We start from the raw sequence: 22065 nt of genomic DNA on the forward strand, positions 1-22065 counted from the left end.
AGGCAGATTCTTAACCACTGAGCACCCAGGGAAGCCCTTGAATTGGATTTTTAAACTGAAGTCTGGTTGATGCGGGACATTGTGTAAGTCACAGGTGTACACTATGACGATGCGCGCTTTGTAAAGAGTGTGCTCCCTTTGTAGTCGTTACCAGCTTCGGGCTGTTTCCCATGTTGTACCGTACATGCTTGTTGCTTGCTGTACACATGATAGTTTGTACCTCTTAGTCCGCTGCCCCTGTGTTGCCCCTCCCCACTGGTAACCACAGGTTTGTTCTCTGTATCTGTGGTTCTTACGTCTTCTGTCCATCCTGTCCGTGTTGAGCACCCAGTATTGTAGCCACTCAGAGACGACCAAGGTGACTTAGTCACAAAATGGCTTTGAGGCTGGAGGAGGTACATAGCTCAGTTTGTGAGTATTTACTTCTGAGTGTAGCCTCTGCTGTATGTCAGGCAGAGAGGGAGACTTAAAAAATTATGTATGTCCTGGCCCTAGAGTCCCATCGTGAAGTTGAATATGCTGACGTGAGGATAATGTCCTCACCAGTTAGTAGGTACACAGGGCCAGGAACACAGTTCGGGTCCTTAGGGTTCTGTCCCTTTCTAAGTATATGACCTTGAACGAATAGTGCTCAGTGAGAGAAGGTGCTGTAAAGATGTTGAAAAGCGTGGCTTGCAGCCAGGCCTGCAAGGGAGGGCTTCCTGGAGGAGGCGTGAACGCTGGTAGCTGGGCAGGACGTGAGGAGGCTGTGTGTGGAGACGCAGCGTAGAAGCGCTGACAGGAGCAATGCCAGGTGGGGTGGAGCAGAGAGCGTGTGGCATGTGGGAGGAATAGTGTGAGAGGCGATACAGGGAAGCTTTTTATTATAAATCACTTTTGCTAACTGCATTATAAGCCTTGAGGTCAGAGCGTGTAAAGCTTAGGTTAGCAACATGAATGGCTGGGGCTGCCACAGCAAGCAAGTGCAAATGGGTTCTCTAGATGAGGCCGCATCGTCAGAAGCCCTGGAGCTGGGATCTATGCAGCAAGGGCAGTGGCTGGGAATGGCATGGAGCAGGTTAGAGGCCAGGGGTCCTCTGTTCTCCACCCTGATTCCCACTAGGCTGCAGGCTCCCAGCCTAGCTGTGCCATCCAAATCATAGCTGCTTGCCACACGTGGCTGAGTAAAGCCCAGTATTCTTGGGCTTTCCTGGTGGCTCAGACAGTAAAGAATCCACCTGCAATGCAGGAGACCAGGCTTCCATCCCTGGATTGGGAAGATCCCCTCAGGAAGGGAACTGCTACCTGCTCCACTATTCTCGCCTGGGAAATCCCATGGTCAGAGGAGCTTGGTGAGCTACAGTCCATGGGGTCGCAAAGAATTGGACATGACGGAGCGAGTTTCACTACTAAAGTCAAATAAAAAGACAAATTCAGCTCATCCGCCTCACTCATCACCTTTCAAGCGTCAGACTGTAGGCCTTTCCGGCTGCCCTATCAGACGGCACAGGTGGAGGAGGTCTCCTTCCTCTTGGACAGCATTGCCCCACAGGGACACTGAGGACTCCGCACAGAGCCGGGCACACGGAGAGTGGACGTTGCACGGCTCACACAGCTGGGGGCCTGGGAAGGAAAGGGTGCCCTCGCCAGGTTAGGACTGGGCGACCCATGAATATGGGATGGGGCTGCCTCCCAAAGAAGGGGCCGGGACCCGGGGACAGCTGAGACGGTCCGTTCTTGGAATTTCTGAGTTGTTTCGGAAAGCGTTTCCTTCGTGTACCTGTTATTTCTGGCTGGCTAGGTTGTCTCTGCTGCCACTGCGTTTCCTGCACAATGTGGCCTTTCTCCCTCTGTGCTCACGAAAGGGGCTTCAGTTCTGTGTACCAGACATTCCCAGGCAGATGCACCAGCTCCAGCCTCCACAGACGGGGCCTTAGGGCTCATGGGGGCCGTCGAGGAGCCCTCCCGAGGTTTGCGGAGCCAGCCCAAGGCAGAGTATCTGCTGTCCTACTCAGGCAGGGGGAGAAGCCCTGCTTTTGCGAGCTTGCTGGCGTATCCAGCTGCTCGCCCCCGCCCGTTGCCGTGAAGGCACGCTGTGTAGCTGGCTGCAGAGGACGTCTCTTACTGTCCAGAATACTTGCCGACATTCCTTCTCTCTGAGAGAAGCCCACGCCTTCTAGCCAAACAATACATGCCCCAGCAGCAGAGACATTTGTAGCGAGCCCTGCCAGCATTGCTTGCTGCTGACCCCATTCCCTGAGTATAAGGCCCTGCAGAGCTGGAGTTTCCCTGTGGTCAGCACTCTGTGTGGAGTGGAGCCTTTGAGGAGAGGGCTCTGACTGGATCAGGTGAGCTGTGGTCTTCACTCAGAGCCCAAAGAACGGCCTTTGGGACAAGGCCTTACCAAATGGCCCTGTGAAGCACAAAATGGAAATAAGGTGTTGGTACACCCTGGGGTCTCTGTGACTTTTGAACTTGAGTTCAAAATGAGAGAAACATCTGCGGGACAACAGGGGAGAGTGTTCTGTCTCCATCTGCAGGGTGCCTGCCTTACTCCCGTAGTAAGTCTTCCATTCCCTTGTTGCTGTTGAACCACTAAGTCATGTCCAGCTGTCTAGCGATCCCATGCACTGTAGCCCACCAGGCTCCTCTGTCCATGGGATTCTCCAGGCAAGAACACTGGAGTGGGTGGTCATTCCTTTTTCCAGGGGATCTTCCTGACCCAGCGATCGAACCCAGGTCTCCCTCACTGCAGGCAGGTTCTTTACCAATGAGCCACCAGGAAAGCCCAGTATTTGTTAACCTCGATGGAATTAATGGAACCCCTTCTTGGAGCGTACATGGGGACCACCTTTCCTATAGTGACAACTTTATGAGTATTCCGTAAAGAATTATCGTCGAGTCCACTGGACAAACCAGTCTATTCCGTAATCGCTGTGCAGAGCTGTGTGCAATCGAGGGCTAATTCTATCCATGCAAAAGTTATTCAGTTCATTTCAAGCATTTCAGTCAGTATGAAACCTTTTTAAAAATTGAAGCATAGTTGATTGACAGTGCTGTGTTCATTTCACCCTTTTTTAGAGTCTATACGTTTAAGTCTGTGTTCTCTGGGGTTTTCCCCCGACCAAGATGTAGCATCAGAAATCCTAAAACAATCACCAGTTAAGCAACTTCTTGTATCCTCTTCTGTAAAATGAGTATCATGATGCCTGCTGGGTTCTCCTTAGGAGAGCTTCTTGAAGATCAAATAGGCTGACATCATCCGGAGAGCTTTGTCAACAGCCGGGCTTATCAGAGGTCTGGTTCATTGTCGTGATTGTCATCTCAGATGACTGTGAGGCAGGACTGCCTTTCAAGGGCAGGAACACCTGTGACTCTGAAAGCATTTGGTAGGAAAAGGGCGTGTGTAGTTATCTGCTAACCTGTTGTGCTGCTTCCGAGGATGGTATTATTTTATTTGTTTTTGTTTTTGTTTGTTTTGTTTTGACCTGGCGTGGCCTTCCTTCATTGCACCCAATCATGTTCATATCCTTCTGAGAGGAGCACAGGTTTTTATGGGTGTTATCTTTCACCAGCAAAAACATGGGTCGTGTACCTGCTGTGTGTAAGGAACTCTTATGAAGGGAGCAGCTTCCTGTGTGTCGTTCTTAGCCCTGACTGTGCTTCAGTAGCAGTTTTGGGACTTAAAAAAAAAAAAAAGCAGGTGCCGAGGACTTGTCACAGACCTTCCGAATTAGAACCGGCTGGTGTTAGACCTGGACGTGAATGTTTTAGAAGTTTTGTAGATTCTTCCCACGTACAGCCAGAAGTGGAAATTAGAAGCGTTAGTATCATATTCTATTGTGCAGTGTCTCTACACTGAGTGTTTCCCTTCTTCAAGGAATTATGTTTCCGAGTGGCCTGGCACACATCCAGACTGCTCAAATGTGGACCCATCCCTTAAAGACTGCTGTCTTTACCTGGTCAGCGTTCATTTGGGCTTGGCGTACTGTGGTTCTCCTTACTCTGCAAGTACTTGGCTATTTGAATGACTGAACAGAGCCCTGTAGGTGAATATCAGAACATACGCATATAGACCAGGTGTTAGAACCCAGAAATATGGATTCCCAGACCAGTGCATTGCACGTTTTTAAACTTTGACATGCACTTAGAGTCATTGAGGCAGTGGGTTAAAGATGAGGTTGCCCAGCCTCTTCTCTGGACGCTTTCAGGAGCTGGACTGACCTCCTTCATTTGTGAGAAAGAAGAGAATGTCTTCCCGCAGAGCTTGGGGAGGAGACGGGGTGGCTCGTGGCGGGCGCTCGGGCAGTGGCGGTGCTGTTGGTGAGAAGCAGCTTCTTGGCCAGCGTGGCTCTGCCCCTCCCCAGCCGCCCCCTCCAGGACCCCCATTCAGTCCAGAAGGACCGGGTGACATATCCTGTCCCGTAACGGTGATGGTGGCGCCCCTGGGGCTGACGCCGGGTCTTCTCTTTCTGAGGCTGTTTCCCATCTCTCTCCAGTGCCTGATGCGTCCACATGCTGGGAAGAAGGACCGGGGACTGGTCCTCTCCTGACTCCTCAGTGCTGCTAGGCCTGGCCCCAGAGGGGGCTGCAGGGCCTCCACTCTGGTCCTCCCTCTGAGATGGGCAGCGGCAAGGGCATTCCAGGGGTTAAGAAGGTGGGCATGGGCCAGAGAGATGTGGGTCTCAGCCCATCTCATAAAGATTATGCTACTGCGGCTGAAGTTTCCTCAACCACAGAACAAGAACGATCGTAGCGTATGTTTCCCTTGATCCTCTTGTGAAGGTTAATTTCACCATTTGGGAGCTGGAAGAACCTTGCAGGCGAGACCCTCCCAGAAGTCTCTCAGAGCCCTTCCTTCACAGAACGTTGCAGAACCCACCGCTCAGAAGCACTCTCTTCCCAGCCCTCCAGGGTTCCTTTCTCAGGGAGCTCATCCCATCCTGCCTGGCATCGTATATGTTAGTTGCATCCTAACATAGATATTTCCTCTGCCAAAAGAAGCAGTAAAAGCAGAGCTGGCTTCCGCCAGGTGGGTTGCAGCGTCTCATCCCACACTCTCTGGGACACCCACCTGCTCTTCAGAGCCCCTCCCCTCCCCTCTACCTGGAATGCCATCCCCCCCCCCACACACACACAAACCCCAGATCTGCCTCGAGGAGCTGTTAGCACGACTGAAGGACTTCCAGGACGTATCTGTGCTTTTAAAAAACACGCAATAACCGTGGCAGCTGCCCACGGTCCCTGTTGGGCGAATGGATGGTGATTTGAAAGAAACAGAAATCCTTCAGTCTGTCGGTTTGAACAAGAATGGGGTCCTCATGGCTCGGGGCGGGTTTCTGGGCTGCCAGCTGTTTTTCCTCGCAGTTTCTAACGCACACCCTATCGCTTGTTCCCGAGGCCCACAAAAAGCCGTAGGAGTAAAAGTGATTAGAGGAACTTCAGCTGTTTTGCTCCCTCTGAATAGCCCTCTTTCATCAGGATAGGCAGGGACAAGGGCCTTTTTTAAACCCAAATATCAGGGAAGGACGAGGGTTCCAGCAGAGCCATTTGCCGTCTGGGTGGGAACGCCATCCTTCCTTCCATCAGGACGGGCACTCTGCCGCTTCCCTGGAGGGCTCCCTCCAGCCTCCTGTTCAGACGTCCATCCTTCTCCGGGGAGCGGGGAGGGCAGGGGCTGGGGGCAGCTCAGATCACACGGTGTGACCGCGGCAGGCCGTCCGGGACCTCTTCTCTGGTGCTGACATCTGCCTCTCCAGCCAGCCACCCCCACTACTGCTCCTCAGAGATTTCCAGCAAAGCTAGTATGTATCGCCACCGCCGATTCCTCTTTCCATCCCGCGTCCCGGTTTCTGGATGACACTGGCTGTTGCTGCTCGGAGGGTGGGGTTTTCCGGAGGACCCCGTCTGTCTGCAGTGCTTATGACCCCACGTCATCTCCTAAAACCGGCCTCTGAGATTCCTCTCTATCGTGGAGATAAAAAGCGGGGAGGGTGGGGGGCTGAACTTGTTCTTAATCCCCCGTTGGGATTTTTCTCGCAGCGACCAAGAGAAACATTTCCGTTTTGTTTGCCTGCGTCTGAGTTCCCCAAGCTTTAGTCTAAAGAGCTGTCTTTCTGGGGACCAGCATCTTTGGGGAAAAGGCTGATTTCACTGGGATGAGGATGGGTGGTTTGTGGGTGTGTTTTCCTCATCCAGAGAACCTTGAAAAGGAGGTGCGCCATCCCCGAAGTGGGGGTGTCTGGAGACTGATGAACCCAGGGACCGTATGGTGTCAGAGCCCTGGCTGCAGGACACAGTTGCTCACATCGGCCACCCAGCGGGCGAGGGAGGCTCTGAGCCCAGGGTGAGCTCAGAGCAGAAGACGAGACGCAGGGCCATAAAGAATATCCGTGTCCCATTTTCGTAGGTCCCATGGCTGCCAGGCTCTGTGGCCTCTGGGCCCCGGGAGTCATCCAGCGAGGTTTTTTTCCTTGTGCCCCATCTGCTTACTGTCTGAGCCGCAGGGCTGTCTCTGAGCCTGGGGAGGGTGTGTCCTCTGAGCCTCCCTGCGTGCAGCTTCAGATCTCACCCTGCACAGAGGAGGACAGAGGCAGAGTGTTCCCGGGGAGCCCAGGCACACAGCCCCCTGAATTGACATGTAGCCTCAAGGCTCTTGATTCTGTAACAGCCTCAGAAACACTGAGGAACTACTGGCCTCAAAAGCGATCACGGGATAAAATCAGCCTATTCTTTTGCGTTGTTCCTCCTCCACCCCCACCCCACCCCCCAAGGAAATATAAGGGAAACCAAGGGGAATTTTTGCCCATGATTTCCAAGGCAAAGGTCACCGTCACTGGCTGGCTGTTTCCAGAGGTCTCAGGTTTCTGGTCACTATGGATTTGTTTTTTTTAAAACTTACGAACAAAAAGAGGTTGATGATGCCTTGCAAAGTTCCCCCCCACCACCCTGCCAGCTGCTTCAATGAACTGATTGCTGTGTGAAGTTTCATGCGTTTTGTTGGAGTCTCTCTGGCAGTGATGAAAGTAGGTAGTAAGTGATCCGTGTCTTACCTAAATTGGCGTAGTTCAGAAACAAACTCAGTTGTAAGATTTTAAGGAAAGGGTGAGTGACAAGTTTCAGGGGTAGAAAAGTGTTGGACAGTTCTCTGCCATTTGCTTGAACTAGACAGCCTGGGATGTCTGTCGGCCAATGGATGCTAACGAGCTTTTTGCCTGCCGTGGGTAAGTGAGACTCACAGAAAGGGTGCATCTCGTTTCTTCCATGATTTACAGTCCTAGACTCAGCGCTTGAAACTGGCACCACAGGTACAGGACTCACAGGGTGGAAAGGGTGCCTTGGCAGTATGTGACGATGGATGAAGAAGCGCCGTCCAGGTGTGAACTGTTTCCCATAGGAAAGAGAGAAAGCCAGGTGTCGGTAGGATAAGGGGGGCAGAACTAGAACCTTAATGTTTGCTATTAGAGCTGTTGTGATTTTTTAGCGTGCGAGGCGGAAAAACGAATGGATTTCATTGGCGGTCTTCATAGTATGGAAGATAACCGTTTTTTTTTTTCCAATTCCAGAAACTGCTGACTTGGCACTGGCCCCTGCGATGAGGTTTCTTAGCTCCTGGAGTTGTATTTTAGACTTAGCTGAATATTCCAGGATGAGAATGTTTAACTACCAACTTTAGCTGTCCTGGGCAATGATGACTTTGTTGTTTTATGTTACACAAGATGTTCTTGTGTTTCTGTCAAGAATTGATTTGTTTTTGTTTTTTTTTAAGTGCTTCTGTTTCTTAGAGATTTTTCTTTCAATCAAATATGTTAATTGGTTGCTCAAGAGAAAATGAATAATATATATGGCTCCCTATAATTTGAACTGCGATCTTTCACAAAATTAATAAAAATGAAATGTTTTTGCATTATGACTTTGAAAGTTAAAATATCATTTACAAAAGTTAATATTTGCTCAATACAGTAAATTTGGAAGATGCTAAGAAGTAGAAGGAAGATAACTTTAGCACTGTTAATAATTTTGGTGTGTCTTATGTGTAATGTTCAGAGATAATGGTTTTTTCTAAGTAATTGGTGGTAATTAATAGCTAATATAGTCTTATCAGTTCATACAGGCTGGATATCTGCATAAGCTGAAGATTTTCTTGGTAGCCAAGTCATGAAAGTGAAATTTTTTATTGTAATTCTTAAAATCTTACGTTGAATATGGATATTCAGTTCAGTTCAGTTCAGTTGCTCAGTCGTGTCCGACTCTTTGCAACCCCATGAATCGCAGCACACCAGGCCTCCCTGTCTGTCACCAACTCCCGGAGTTCACTCAGATTCACGTCCATTGAGTCAGTGATGCCATCCAGCCATCTCATCCTCTGTCGTCCCCTTCTCCTCCTGCTCCCAGTCCCTCTCTATTGCCTGTTAAAATGACAAAGACCAAAGATTCCCTCTGCTGAGAAGTTCACTGGGTTAACTTGAGCTTTTCTATGGGAATAGTGAGCAAGCCACCCGTTTTTCTTGAGATGCAAACAGATACTGAAAGTGTGATTTCATCTTCCTTATGCTCTGTAAACCGAAGACACCAGGAAGCAGTGAGGTTGTTAAAAGTTCAGAGCGCTGAGGGAAGAGATCAGCAGCAAAAGTCTGAAAAATTCACGAAAGGAACCAGCCTCTGCTCGTCAGAGAGCCGGTCTCTGTTTCCAGAAGACATCGTATTACAGTGGGTCCCGTCACAGTGTCCTGCAGGAAGGGGCTCTGAGTGCTGGAGGAGCCTGTGGAGACCCTCGGTGTTGTAGCCGAGGTGTCCCGCTTTGTCCCGAAACTCTCCAGCAGCAGGCTTGTGCCAGAGTTTGGGGGGAGCAGTGTGTGGAACTACCATAGGAGCTGTTTCATCCCGTTGGCCTTTTACATGCCACTCTCCAGCTTTTCCTCTGCAGCTTGTCTTCGCCCATTTTCCTCTGTGAATTCCAGCCTAACTGTGCTCTGTTTTTTTTTCCTCTCCCCAGCTTAAGTGAGAGCTTTTTCATGGTGAAAGGAGCAGCCCTCTTCCTACAGCAGGGAAGCAGCCCTCAAGGCCAGCGGAGTCTTCAGCACCCCCACAAGCATGCAGGTGATGGCTCTAAACTGATGCTTTTACCCAGGGAGTTACCTTCTGTGTGGCTGAGCAACCCTGCAACACTGTGTTCAGCACTTGGCTGGTTCTCAAGGCCAGGGAAATAGCGCAGCACAGGTTGATAATAACAGGTGCGGGTTAGAGGCTCTTTTCTTGAGGCCATGTGTGTTTTCCTGACGGTACTGGGAGCCAGCACCCTTTGACCATGCGTGTGTATATAAGGGCAGCAGCTTTCTGTTTGGATGTAAAGATTCCCTACTCAGTCTATCCGTTAACTGCAGATTTTAAGTTACAGTATCCTGGGCTTCTCCTGGTGGCTCAGACAATAAAGAAGTTGCCTGCCTTGCAGAAGACCCGGGTCTGATCCCTGGTTTGGGAAGATTCCCCTAGTGGGAATGGCTGCCCACTCTAGTATTCTTGCCTGGAGAATTCCATGGACAGAGGAGCCTGGTGGACCGTAGTTCAAGGTGTCGCAAAGACTCGGACATGACTAAGCAGCTAACGCTTTCCCTTTCTTCACATGCCTTTTTAACAAATGTACCAGAGCATCTTATGGCCAGATGTTGTCCCCTTGAAAATTACTGCCTTGGGGTGCGAGATGCCTAGCCTGTCATTGCTCTGAGCACTTGGAAAGCTCTCATTTGGGGAATTTATTTACAAACCTTGGGCACATATTGGGTTGGAAAGTCTTTATTTTTTAATGGTGGGTGGTTTTTTGGAAGTAGACAGAAATTATAAAATGGGATCAAAGCAAGTATTCACTGAGGCACAAAAGCAAGGAAATAAGAAATGTGTCCAAGGACTTCCCTGGCGGTCCGGTGGTTAAGACTTCGCCTTCCAATGCAGAAGGTGCGGGTTCAGTCCCTGGTTGGGGAACTGAGATCCCTTGTGCCTTGTGACCAAAAAACCAAAACAGAGAAACAGGAGCAATATTGTAACCAGTTCAATAAAGACTTTAAAAATGGTCTACAAAAAAAAAAAAAAAGCTTCAAAAAAAAGAAAAGAAATGCCCAGGAAGTGGAAGACAGGGAAGGCTGACATGCTGCAGTCCATGGGGTTGCACAGAGTCGGACTGAGCGACTGCACAGCAACAACAAAGCAGTAAGACGGGTTTTCTTAGGTGACTTGACCCTGAACCTGAAGGCATTTGGGAGTAAAGGATTAGGGAGGCATTTGCGTGCAAGTGGATCTTTGTAGCCAGTGGGGAGCCTCTCCAGGCACTTCTTGGATGGGCAGCGCACGTCTGAATAGGCGCTGGAAAGACCTCGCCTCTCAGAACTGCAGCGAATCAAAGGAGCTGGCAGTTGGGGCCAGTCCTGTTGTCACTTCGGTCATCTTGTTTGTCTAACGTCAAGTCAATCAAGCCTCATCTGGGAGCTGAGTCTCTGGGCTAGAATTTCCTGTCTTAGATTTTATAGCAAACCCCAAGGCTCAGTCAATATTGTCACATGCTGATATTTATAATCAAGATTTAGGTCTGTCGTAAGCTAAGTAAACAATCCCTCTGCACAGGGAGGCAGTGAGTTTTGTGGAAAGAATATTTACTCTGGAGCCAGACAGACCTGGCTTCTGATCCAGTTCTGCAAGCATACAGAACTTTCAGAGTCAGTTTCTGAGCTTTGGTCTCCTAATCTTTACAACGGGCATCAAATATCGGTTGGTAACTCCGATGACAAGAAATGTGAAATTTATGCACGTTAACAGGCCTACCTTCTTGGTGCTCTGCCTGCGTAGCTGTAATCATTGCTACAGTGCCTGCTGGTACAATAAAACTACAAACAGAACCTTTGCTTCTTAATCTGCTAGCACTTCTGCCTATAAGGAATGTAAACTGTTGTGCATGGCTTAACCATAATGCATGAGCAAAGCCAATGCTCAGTTTTGCTCCCTAAGTATTAAATGTCTCCTTCCTCAAATTCAGCGAATATTTGCATACTGTGTGCAGTCTTGGGGAAGTGACTACAAAACCGTCTTGTAAAATCATTCCACCCGGTTGGTGCATCTCTGGAAGGTAACACAAGGATGGGAAGGGAGCCTGGTGTGTTGGCTTTTCTGCCCTGGGGTCTGGGGGGCACGGACAGTGAGCTCCGAAAAGCAGGGCTTGCCCATTGGCCACAGATGCTCAGTACATGGCTGTGGGTCAGGCACACACTGGACTTCACGGCAAGTCCCCCAGACGACCCACAGGCCCCTAAGCAAACCCCATGCCAAGCTGAGGACATGACTCCACGTCGAGTGATTCCGCTCATGTTAGCCAGTCCAGTTGGGCCGAGACTCTTCCTTTCCAGGGCTGACCTATACTTCAGGCTCAAATTCTCTGCTTTTTTTTCTTTTTTGCAAGTGCTTACCGAACACTTTAACATACAGAGACTGTGTGAGGCTGCCAGGCCCGGGGTTGGGATTTCTCTCTGTCAGCAATTCCATGTCTCAGCAGACAGTCCCACTGAAAGCCCTCTGCTGCTGCTGCTGCTGCTGCTAAGTCGTTTCAGTCGTGTCCAACTCTGTGCAACCCCATAGACAGCAGCCCACGAGGCTCCCCCGTCCCTGGGATTCTCCAGGCAACAACACTGGAGTGGGTTGCCATTTCCTTCTCTGATGCATAAAAGTGAAAGTGAAGTCACTCAGTCATGTCCAACTCATAGCGACCCCATGGACTGCAGCCTACCAGGCTCCTCCATCCATGGGATTTTCCAGGCAAGAGTACTGGTGTGGGGTGCCATTGCCTTTTCCAGAAAGGCCTCTATCTGTGTGGACAGCTTCGTTTTCACTGAGCCACTCATCAGACAAGGGACTGGTGTCCGCCTTCATCCGTGTGCCTTTGTGACTCAGAGTAGGGGGTGGGGGCGCCCAGCTGTGGTGGTTGTGTGCCATCCTGATGTTGGTGACACGACAGGTAAGCATGCCTCTGGGTAGAGAAAAGGACCGAGGACAGTCCCCTCCAAGTCATTTCTCATGGGACGTGGTGCCAGCGTATGGTGTTGTACTCTGTGGGATCCTGGAAGAGAGAAGACAAGGGGGCCGGTTTCCAACAAACTTGACTCCTCTCTGAGGCTGGAAGTGCCGTTTGCACATCATTTGTCAGCCTTCTTTAAGATTAAAAAGATGCTTTTTGCCAAAGGAGCATGCCCTGGGTCTTCCCTGGCGGTCCAGTGGTTGAGACTCTATACTTCCATGTCAGGATGCCAGGGGTCTAATCTCTGGTCAGGGAGCTAAGATCCCACATACCGCATGGCCATAAAAAAGAAAATTTCTTGAACTAAATAAAAAATGAAAATGCAACATACCAACTTAAAAAAATCATATGGGAAAATCAAGTTTGGAAAAAAGGAACACAGCCAGTGGATTAATCCCTCTGGGTTCTAATCATGATCTGTAGGATCATTTTTTTTCTTAAGATAATTATTTCTTAGGAGTGTTGCACAACCTGAAATGATTATGGATTTTCTGTGAATTACTCCTTGCACTTTTCTTCCACATCAGCATCTTTACAGTTGAACCGTTTCTTCAGAACGATCCCCACACAGACATATTTGAAATATATACATAAGCTAGGAAAAAAAGCGGCATTGCAAACACCCTCACTACTTTCTAGTTCTGAAGCTCAGTTATGGGGTCCCCTGTGCCTGGGAGACGTAGCCCTTCTCCTGTGGGTTGGATCCTGCGTGGCTGTGGAGCCTCACCATCTCCGAGAAACTCTCTTCCCCGCCCTGCAGCCCAGAGGCACCCCCCAGGGACCCTGCGGCCACTCAGTGATGATTGGAGGCTGACCCTGGATTCCTGTCTCTTTTCAATCACCTGGGGGAAACAAACAGAGAGTATATGTTTTTTAGCAGGAAAAAAAATGCCATTGCTGTTTACTCAAATTATATCTCTGGGTACCCAGCACATACCTTCTCTCTGTGCAGTGACTTAAAACATTTTCCCTCCTGGTTATAGAAGTCATGTCTTTCACCCTCTTTTAAGGAAAGTGGAGTGTGCGTGTTAGTCACTCAGTCATGTCCAGCTCTTTGAGACCCCATGGACTGTAGTACCATCAGACTCCTTTGTCCATGGAACTCTCCAGGCAAGAATACTGGAATGCATTCTCTTCTCCCAGGAATCTTCCTGACCCAGGGATCAAACCCACGTCTCCTGCACTGAAGGCAGATTTTTTAAGCAGAAAATAACCCCAAGTCCTTTTTCCTTCAGACCAACCCTCAGCAAATCCCTCTCTTCAGCTGTGTCTATAGTTGCTGCTGCCTCCACCCCTGCAAAGTCACATTTGCTTGAATTTAATAACGTTTCTTCTCTAGGCTTATCTGTATTTTTGAGATTTTTGTATGTAATAATAAAAAACACATATTGCATTTCGTTCAGAAAACAAAAGCAACTTTAAAAAACCTGGCAATGAACTCTCTCTCTCACCCATACTCATTTCAGCATTCAGGAGTGGACTAAGGGAAGTCCAGGTCTTCCAGACCCTCAAAACCAGCCTCTCCTGGGTATCTGCCTGGAAAGTAGGTGGGTGACCTATTTTAAACTTTCTCCATTCATCCAACAGGGGACCTGCCTCAACATCTTCAAGTCATGATCAACCTTCTGCGTTGTGAAGATAGAATCAAGCTGGTAAGAAGAGACGAGAGTGGCAAGTTTTCATTTTTAATGGTGACATTTGGTAGGCACTTATTGACGAGCAGGGAGTTGGAAGGGAGGTCGGGGAATGAGGGGGTGGGGGGTTGGCTCTCTTACATTATAGCAAATTCTCCCAAGCTGTTCACTAAGGCCAAATTCCCCATCTGCTCCTCTGTCCCCCAGAAGGTGCAGGAAAGGGTGGATAAGATCTCTGGGTCAGTCTGTGCTGAGCTGAAATCGTCTTTCTCTGGGTTTTATTTGTTCACTCGTATTTAACGAAGTTTGAGGGTCTCCTTTGAGCCAGGCGCTGTCCCTCATTCTGGGGATATAGACCAGATGTAAGACTTTCATTTTAATGCTGAAACTCTCAGGGGAAAGATAAAAACAAAAGTCTCCGGTCTTGGGCTGATGGAGGAAGGGGCGGCCACCTGGAAAGGCAGGCCAGCAAGAGCATGTCCGCCCATCTAGGCCGTGCGCTTGGAGAGTGCCTGGGCAGAGCGGGTCCGCTACATGGTGGTGGTGGACAGCAGCGGGCGCCAGGACACGGAGGAGAGTATCCTGTTGGGAGTCGACTTTTCCAGTAAGGAGAGGTGAGTCTGCCCTGCACGGTGGCTCCCCTCTGCGGCAGGGCCAGGAGTTGCTGCTGGAAAAAGGTTTCCAGGGTCCCACACCCATGGTGGGGACAGTAGATGACAAGGTGGTCAGGCCCTGGGGACCATGGAGCCCCTTGTTTTAGCTCTCGTGTGCTGTGCTGGTCCAGTCTCTGCTCTCAGAGAGCTTAGGGCCTACACTCTGCTTAGAGATTTAACCCTGGGTCCCAGGGGTGCCCTAGAAGAGGGCACCTTAACCAGGAGGGCTTCCTGGAGGAAGTGACAGCTGTGGTGAATACCCCAGGGCAAGCAGGAGCCAGACCAGGTAAAGCAGGAAGGCGCCTTCCAGGCTGACCATCCCATATGGAAGTATGGGATCGATGGGGATTATATCAAGGGCCTGATTCAGTATTAATATCCCGTGGATTCCCAAGTGCTTGTTGATGGGTCCTGGGTCAGAGGCTTGAAGAGGGGTTGGGAATTTCCCAATAACTGGAGGCCAACTTTCTAATAGTTATATCATAGACCTTATTATATGTGTTAAATGGAGGTGAACGACTCTCCTTACGTATCGGAGAAGTTAATGTAAGTGAGATCATTGCTGAACCTGAATTTGTTAAAACTGGATTAGAGTAGACTCTCTTTATTCCTCATTAACCTGCTCTTCATTAAGCAAGCCATGCGCTTGCATTCTCCTGAGTATGAGGCAATAGGCTCAGCCCAGGCACACAGGGCAGCAACAGTTTCCACGGTTCTCGGCCTCAAAGAGCCTGTAAGCTCAGCGGGGAAAGAGCCGTCTCCAGAAGTCAGGGTGATGTACCCAGTAATGGAGAAGTGTGGGGTGGTCGTGGGAACCCAGGAGGGGCACGGGCCTGGCAGGGAGCCTGCCAGAGGCCTTCAGGAGCAGGCGATGGCTAAGCCCAGTCTTAGAGGACGAATGGGCTTGTCAGGTGAGTCTGGGGTTGGGGCAGGTCAGAGGATGCGTTGGAAGAGCACTTCAGGCAGAATTGATAGCAGAAGTCACGAGCCGCAGAGGCTGTGGTTGGCGTGGAGACCGTGCTGTCTCGTCTTGTTCTTGCGAGGGGGCTGCCATTAGTCCCACCCTTGCGACCAAGACTCCATTGCTTGTTACAAGTAAATGAAGTAATAGGAAGGCAGATACAGAAGCGGAGGGTTGAAAAGATCCCCCATGGCTGCTGATACTCAGAGGATTGAGTGGGTTTCGTGAACCCGAGGACTGCCTGTGGCACGGTTTTGTGTGCATAGCCATAGTCCCTTGGGGCCTGTCAACCCATAGCAGAGAGATGTCCGTGTAGGGTCCCCGGAGGTGGTCTGAGCTGGCCCTGGAAGTGACGGCTGTTTCTCACAAGCCAACTCTTTTTCAAATGCCTGAAGAACTTTCATAGGGATCCGAGGAGACCCTCTGATAAAGCCTTTTCTTTCCATCTGTGTTTCTCAGCAGTGCCAGGCTATGATACCTGAAGTGGTCAGGTATCATATCGCTGTTAGGATGGGCAAAAAAAACCAAAACGCAGGTTAAACTTGATTTTAAAACACCAACTGCACAGCAGCTACAGAAACAGAGGCCCAGAAGTGAACTCCAGTCCTGATGTTGGCAGTTTCCCCACCCCTGCCACCCCAGGACAGGAGACTGAGGGTACCTGCCACTATTCGCCTGTGTCCCCCAGACTGTGTGGCCTCGTGCCAGGTGCATGCCTGCCGCTGTCGGCTTCACTCCTGCTGCACTGCGGGCGTGTGGTCCACTGGTTGCTCCTGGCCCCTGAGAGCTGCAGCTGAGACCTAGCATTTATGGAGTCATGGTCCCCCGTGACTGTCTCTAAGCTGGGGTTTCTGGCCATCCTAGGCCCACGTCTTCTCGAATTCAGTGGTGGGCTGTCCCTGCAGACAGATACACCCCTAGGGAGCAGGACCCAGGGCAGGTGGTGGTTCCCCGCTGTGAGCTGCACCAGCTGGGTGGAGACACAGCGAGGGAAGGCCTCGTGCAGGAGGGTGGACCCTAACTCCAGATGTCTCCTCTTCCCTCCTGTGTAGTAAAAGCTGTACCATCGGGATGGTTCTACGACTGTGGAGCGACACAAAAATCCACCTCGATGGAGATGGGTAAGGAGACCTCTTTAAAAGGGCTTCTTTCACCATAGGCTTTGAAACACGAGTCAGTTTGGACATCGTTGGGTAATCATTAACACAATCTCCGTGTGTGACATGTTTATCACGTCAGGAGGAGTAACACTGCCCTCCCGTGAGGCACACGAGGCAGGGTCCATTTGGGACGTGATACCAGGGAGTTTGGGCTTTCCTGATGGCTCAGTGGTAGAGATCCCACCTGCCAGTGCAGGGCACATGAGTTTGATCCCTAGGTTAGGAAGATACCCTGGAGGAGGAAATGGCAGCCCAACCCAGTATTCTTGCCTGGGAAATCCCATGGACAGAGGAACCTGGCAGGCTATAGTCCATTTGGTCGAAAGGAGTCAGGCACAGCTCAGCACGCACACACCTCTAATGAGAAGGGAGTCTGGGTCATGAGGTGCCAACAGAAACATTCTACTTTTGGGGAGATCTTCTGCTGTATGAAGTTCAAGAATAGCGTTAAACGGACATTCATCCATTTGCCTTGAGTTTTTAAATGTACACTCGCCGTGTGTCCTCCCGGGACTGGTCCCTGCAAGTGCACGGGTAATAGGGTGCGGCTGGAGTTTCAGGTCTCTGAGGGCTGAGGGGAGACATGCAACCAACAGGTGCAGTGTGTTTCAGGTGCCCCTTGGGGGCGCTGAAGAGGCGGAATCATCCCAGTAGCCAGAGGGCAGTCCAGATCCCAGAGCGGCCGTGAGGTGGGGGGACCTCAGGTACAGCCAAGAGTGGGAAGAAGCAGGAGAGGAAATGATCTCCACCTGCGATTCCAGCAAGAAAAGTTATGTGGCTGTGTAGATAAAACTGGGAGGGAAAAATGAAAATCAGATTTACTGAAGACATGGGCTTACGATTACTTTTCTAATTTTTAAAAATTTGTGTTTACTTTTAAAAAAATTTTTGACCCTGCTGTGCAGCTTGCAAGATCTTAGTTCCTCAACCAGGGATCGAACCTGTGCCCCCTATAATGAAAGCAAGGAGTCTTAGCCACTGAACCTCCAAGGAATTACCATATATATTCCCCTTTTAAACTTTTATCTTTCATTAATGTGTTTCTTACGCAACTCTAAAAAACATAGATGGGGACTGCCCTGATGGTCCAGTGGCTGTGACTCCAGGCTCCCAACGCAGAGAGCCCCTGGTTTGATCCCTAGTCAGAGAACTAGATCCCACATGCCTGCAACTAAGACCCTAATGAAAAACAAAACAAAAAACAAACCTAGGTAGTGTGTGTGGGGCCAGAAGTAGGGGAGCGGGGTGGGCAAGTGAAGCGAGAGTGCCCAGTGCTGGGGTTGCCCTTTGCTGGGTTTGCGGTTTTCGGCTGACTTTGCGTTGCTGGGTTAAAAGCCAGTCTTCCGGATCTGAGAACCCATCTCTCTCTCTCTCTCTTTTTTTCTTTTTTTTTCGCTTTTGCCATTGTCTCTGTGGCCTACGGTCCCTCGTCAGACAGTGTGAGGCAGACTTGTCCTTGGGGTGTCCCCCACCACCTGGCAGTGACGTGGTTGGGGGCTCCGCCTTCTCACCATGCCGTCTTTTGTTTTTCATTCCCAGTGGATTCAGCGTCAGCACCGCTGGGAGGATGCACGTCTTCAAGCCTGTGTCTGTCCAGGCTATGTGGTAAGTGTGGTTTCGGGGACTTTTAACTCCTTACAAATATTTTCCTAGCTGACAGCACGAATTAAAAAACCCCATCTCCTGAGAAGCACGTTTAGGTATGTTTATTTTATGTGTGTGGCAAAATACATGTAACATAAAATTTACCATTTTAAGCATTTTTTTTTTTTTTTTTTTGGCCACTCTGTGCAGTATGTGGGATCTCAGTTCCCCAACCGGGGCGTGGAACCCACGCCCTTTGCATTGGGAGCTCGGAGTCTTAACCACTGGACCGCCAGGGAAGTCCCTTAAGCGTTTTTCAAGGTTGCAGTTCAGTGACATTAAGTACATTTCCAGTGTTGTACACCCATCACCACTGTCCACTTCCAGAACTTTTCATCACTTGAAACAGAAGCTGTGCATTTATTAAACGTTAATTCCCCATTGCCCCCCCTCCCAGCGCCTGGTAGCCTCTATTTTCGCTCTCCCTCTAACTTTGCCTGTTCTGGGTCCCTCATGTAAGTGGGGTCATACAGCATCCCATCCTCTCGTGTCTGGCTTCTTTCACCTAGCGTGATGCTTTCAGGGTTCATCCATGTTGCCGTACTCCATTCCTTTTTAAGGCTGAACAGTAAGTTTGTTATATGGATATACTGCTTTTGTTTATCTGTTCGTCCCTTGATGGACATTTGGGTTACTTCCTCCTTTTGGCGGCTATGAATAGAGCTGCTGTGACCTCTGGCAGACAAAGTATCTGCTGAATCCCTGCTTTCAATTCTTTGGGGAATGTACCTAGGAATGGAATTTCTAGATCATGTGGTAATTCTGTCTCCAGTCTTTGAAGGGGTGCCCCCGACTCAGTGTCTTACACTGTAGCCATTCACTCGCTGATCATTTTTCCATCCAAGGCCTCGTTTGTCCACCCTTCATTGATACCTGATTCACCCCATTCACTGAGAAATACTCAGCAGATATTTTTGTAAAAAGAAGTAGGAAACGGATAAGTAAATTGGCTGCTACCATATGCATTGGCAGTTTCGTTTCTTCTGCCCCACTCTGCCTTCCCAAACCTCTTCTGCAGTTAGTTCTCATATTAAAATTAGTTTCTAGAACTCATTTCCCTAGGAAGTCTGAGCATCTAAGCTATTCTGACATTGATGGGAGGGAGCTGAAAATTAACTGACTGAGGATACAACCAGCCCTCTGTGCTGCGTGTTGAGGAAGCTTTCCTTGCAACTGCTCTGCTAAACTGGGGTCCCTGCCTTCAAGGTAACTGCAGCCTCAGCAGAGAATCCGTCCTTGGGAGCCCACCCGCGGATGGAACGTGACCTGGGAGCCTGCCCGACTGGGCAAGTTAGGAAGCTGTGTTGTTCCCTCCTTGGGGCTGATGGCAGGTGCTATCTCGGCCCTCAGGGTCACTGCCCCGTGTCCTGGAGGCCCGCAGAGGTGCCTGGCGGCTGTGCGGCTCTCTCGGGTTTCCTGTCCCTGACCCTCTCCCCCTCCCCTGGCCCCAGGTCTGCCCTGCAGGTCTTGCACAAGGCCTGCGAGGTGGCGCGGCGGCACAACTACTTCCCAGGGGGCGTGGCGCTGCTCTGGGCCTCATACTACGAGAGCTGCATCGGCTCTGAGCAGAGCTGCATCAACGAGTGGAACGCCATGCAGGACCTCGAGTCCACGCGGCCCGACTCCCCCGCCCTGTTCGCAGACAAGTGAGTGCCCCGACCCCGGACCCTGGCCCGCACAGCATCCCGCCCCGTCATGTCCCAGAACCAGCACCGCAGGCAGGGGTTCCTGACCTGCAGCCCCCGGGGGTTGTCTTTGGCTGCGGGGAGGATATGTGACTTCCACTCCCCCTTTGGAAATTATAGACGAATTCAAGTATAAATGCATTTCTGGGGAGCAGCTCCATAACTGTTCATCAGCCTCCCTGTGCGGTGCTCCAGCCCCTCTTCCCCAGGGCCACAGACGGGTTTGCAAAGCCTCTTCCTCTGCTTATAAGAGTGAATAAGTTTATAAGATGAATGTAACGTCTGGTTCCTCGGGTCCCGAAACACGACTTCATGAAAGCAGGCCCGGAGCTGCCTCTCAGAGGCTGTAGAGGTGCCTCCGTGTGCCCCAAGGCCACACTCAGTCAGCTCTAGTCCCAGAAGGAGGGAGGCACTTGCCCCTTCTCTCCTGGTAAGATCCTCGTCCTGAGTGTCCTGTTCCTCAGGGACATCGCATGTAGGAGGGCTGTAGATGGAGGGGAGCCCAGCATATGTGGGGAGGACAGAAGCCACATGTATGAGGCCTCCAAGAAATTACAAGAGCATTGGCCAGAATATGTGCCTTCGAGTATAAAGGCGGCGCATCACGTGCGAGAAGGGTTGTCCTGTTCAGTCCGTGTGGCCCCAGGGTCAGGATCAGGCTGGCCTGTAGAAGGTGCAGGGAGGCTCGCAGACGTTGATTCCGTTTAAATGTGTAAGGAGGTAACAGGAGCCGGATGCAGCTGGGCCACAGGCTTCCTGAGGGCCCCAGGGGTTCCAGCCTCCAGCCCTGAGAGTCTGGGGCTCTGCAGACCCACACAAGGAGTGAGGGTGCCTCGCCACCAGCGTTTGCATCCTTAGGGGACATCCCTGCCCCTCTCCCCTTCTCACTGAGGACGTGCCTGAGCCGTGCCCCGTGCCGCCCAGGCGCAGCTGGGGTTTCTGTGAATGCCGACCACAGGCCTCTTCAGTTCTGCACGTCCCTAAACACGACTTCTCCCCAGGCCGACCGAAGGGGAGAGGACAGAGCGTCTCATCAAAGCCAAACTCCGGAGCATCATGATGAGTCAAGACCTGGAGAATGTGACGTCGAAAGAAGTAAGAGCGCGTCCCTGCTGGGCAGGCCGAGGTGGCGGGCGTCCCTGCTTCCGATTGCGTAGAGCCGAGAGGTTGAAGCTGCCATTGTAAAAAAGTCACATACGATCTGTTTATGAATTAGCACGTGTAAAAAAAATCCTTCCAAAGCCAGAGGAAACTACCCTTTATTGTTTTTCTGGATCGCTTGTTTTCTTCTTTCTGTTGCTTTTTGTCCACGGAATGCTGTGAATTATAGTAACAGCTGAATTCAGCAGCAGGTTGACGGTGTACAAAGCAGTCTTTTTATGAAATAATACACAATGAAGCCCATCATGGTATCTTCCAAAGCGAGATGAAACTGATCTTATGTTTTCACGGTGATAGATTTGAGCATTGGAAAAGCATTAAGTGCTTTCAACTCAGTAGAAAAGATCCCAGGGAATCAGATTCCTTCTTTGAAATAATAAATGTCCCCTAGTCAGAGTCACTTTGAGGCCGAGCAGCCTGTATTCCTGCCACCCACGCGTGTGTTCGCTATGTCTAAATGCATATATGATGACTCTTGAAAAGAGCCCCCAAATACTTCCTTTGAAAACAGCCACAGTTGGGCTTCTCAGGATGCTCAGAGGTAAAGAATCTGCCTATCAATGCAGAGAAAACAGGTTCGATCCCAGGGTCAGGAGGATCCTTTGGAGAAGGAAATGGCAACCCGCTCCGTATTCTTGCCTGCAAAATCCTATGGACAGAGGAGCCTGGGGGGCTACAGATCAAGGGGTTGCAAAGAGTCGGATGCAACTAAGAGACTGAACAACAGCAGCAGCGTAGTTCATGTTGTGACCTGACTTCTCTGAAGGAACTGTTTGTCTTGTTTTTTTTTTTTTAACCCCTCCTAATATTTTCCACTCTGCAGATTCGTAATGAATTAGAGAAACAGATGAACTGTAACCTGAAAGAATTCAAGGAATTCATAGACAATGAGATGCTCCTTATCTTGGGACAGATGGACAAGCCCTCTCTCATCTTCGACCATCTTTATCTCGTAAGAGGCACAGTGTCGGGCGGGGCCTGGCTTGGGGCGGGGGATGTAACTCAGACCGGGATTTGTTTAGAGTTTGCAGCAAGTCATGAGGGGGGGAGAAACTTGAGTTCCTGGAGCCTCCGTGGTAACTTTTACGGGAACTCCCCTCTTGACCCTTTTCTCTGGCCTTCAGCCTACTGGT

General features: G+C 50.3%; 1 protein-coding gene across 1 annotated transcript in view; it reads left to right on the forward strand.

Moving 5' to 3' along the window:
* SSH1 (slingshot protein phosphatase 1) overlaps nt 1-22065 on the forward strand; it is a 57453-nt gene that overhangs the window by 17270 nt on the left and 18118 nt on the right. Inside the window, exons 3-10 of the mRNA XM_069558257.1 lie at nt 8975-9078; nt 13622-13686; nt 14161-14282; nt 16335-16403; nt 17982-18047; nt 19538-19732; nt 20773-20866; nt 21756-21884. Coding sequence (XP_069414358.1) covers nt 8975-9078; nt 13622-13686; nt 14161-14282; nt 16335-16403; nt 17982-18047; nt 19538-19732; nt 20773-20866; nt 21756-21884 — 844 coding nt within the window. The remainder of the gene's footprint in view (nt 1-8974; nt 9079-13621; nt 13687-14160; nt 14283-16334; nt 16404-17981; nt 18048-19537; nt 19733-20772; nt 20867-21755; nt 21885-22065) is intronic.

This window comes from Ovis canadensis, chromosome 17 (genome assembly GCF_042477335.2).
Source record: "Ovis canadensis isolate MfBH-ARS-UI-01 breed Bighorn chromosome 17, ARS-UI_OviCan_v2, whole genome shotgun sequence".
Taxonomy (NCBI): domain Eukaryota; kingdom Metazoa; phylum Chordata; class Mammalia; order Artiodactyla; family Bovidae; genus Ovis; species Ovis canadensis.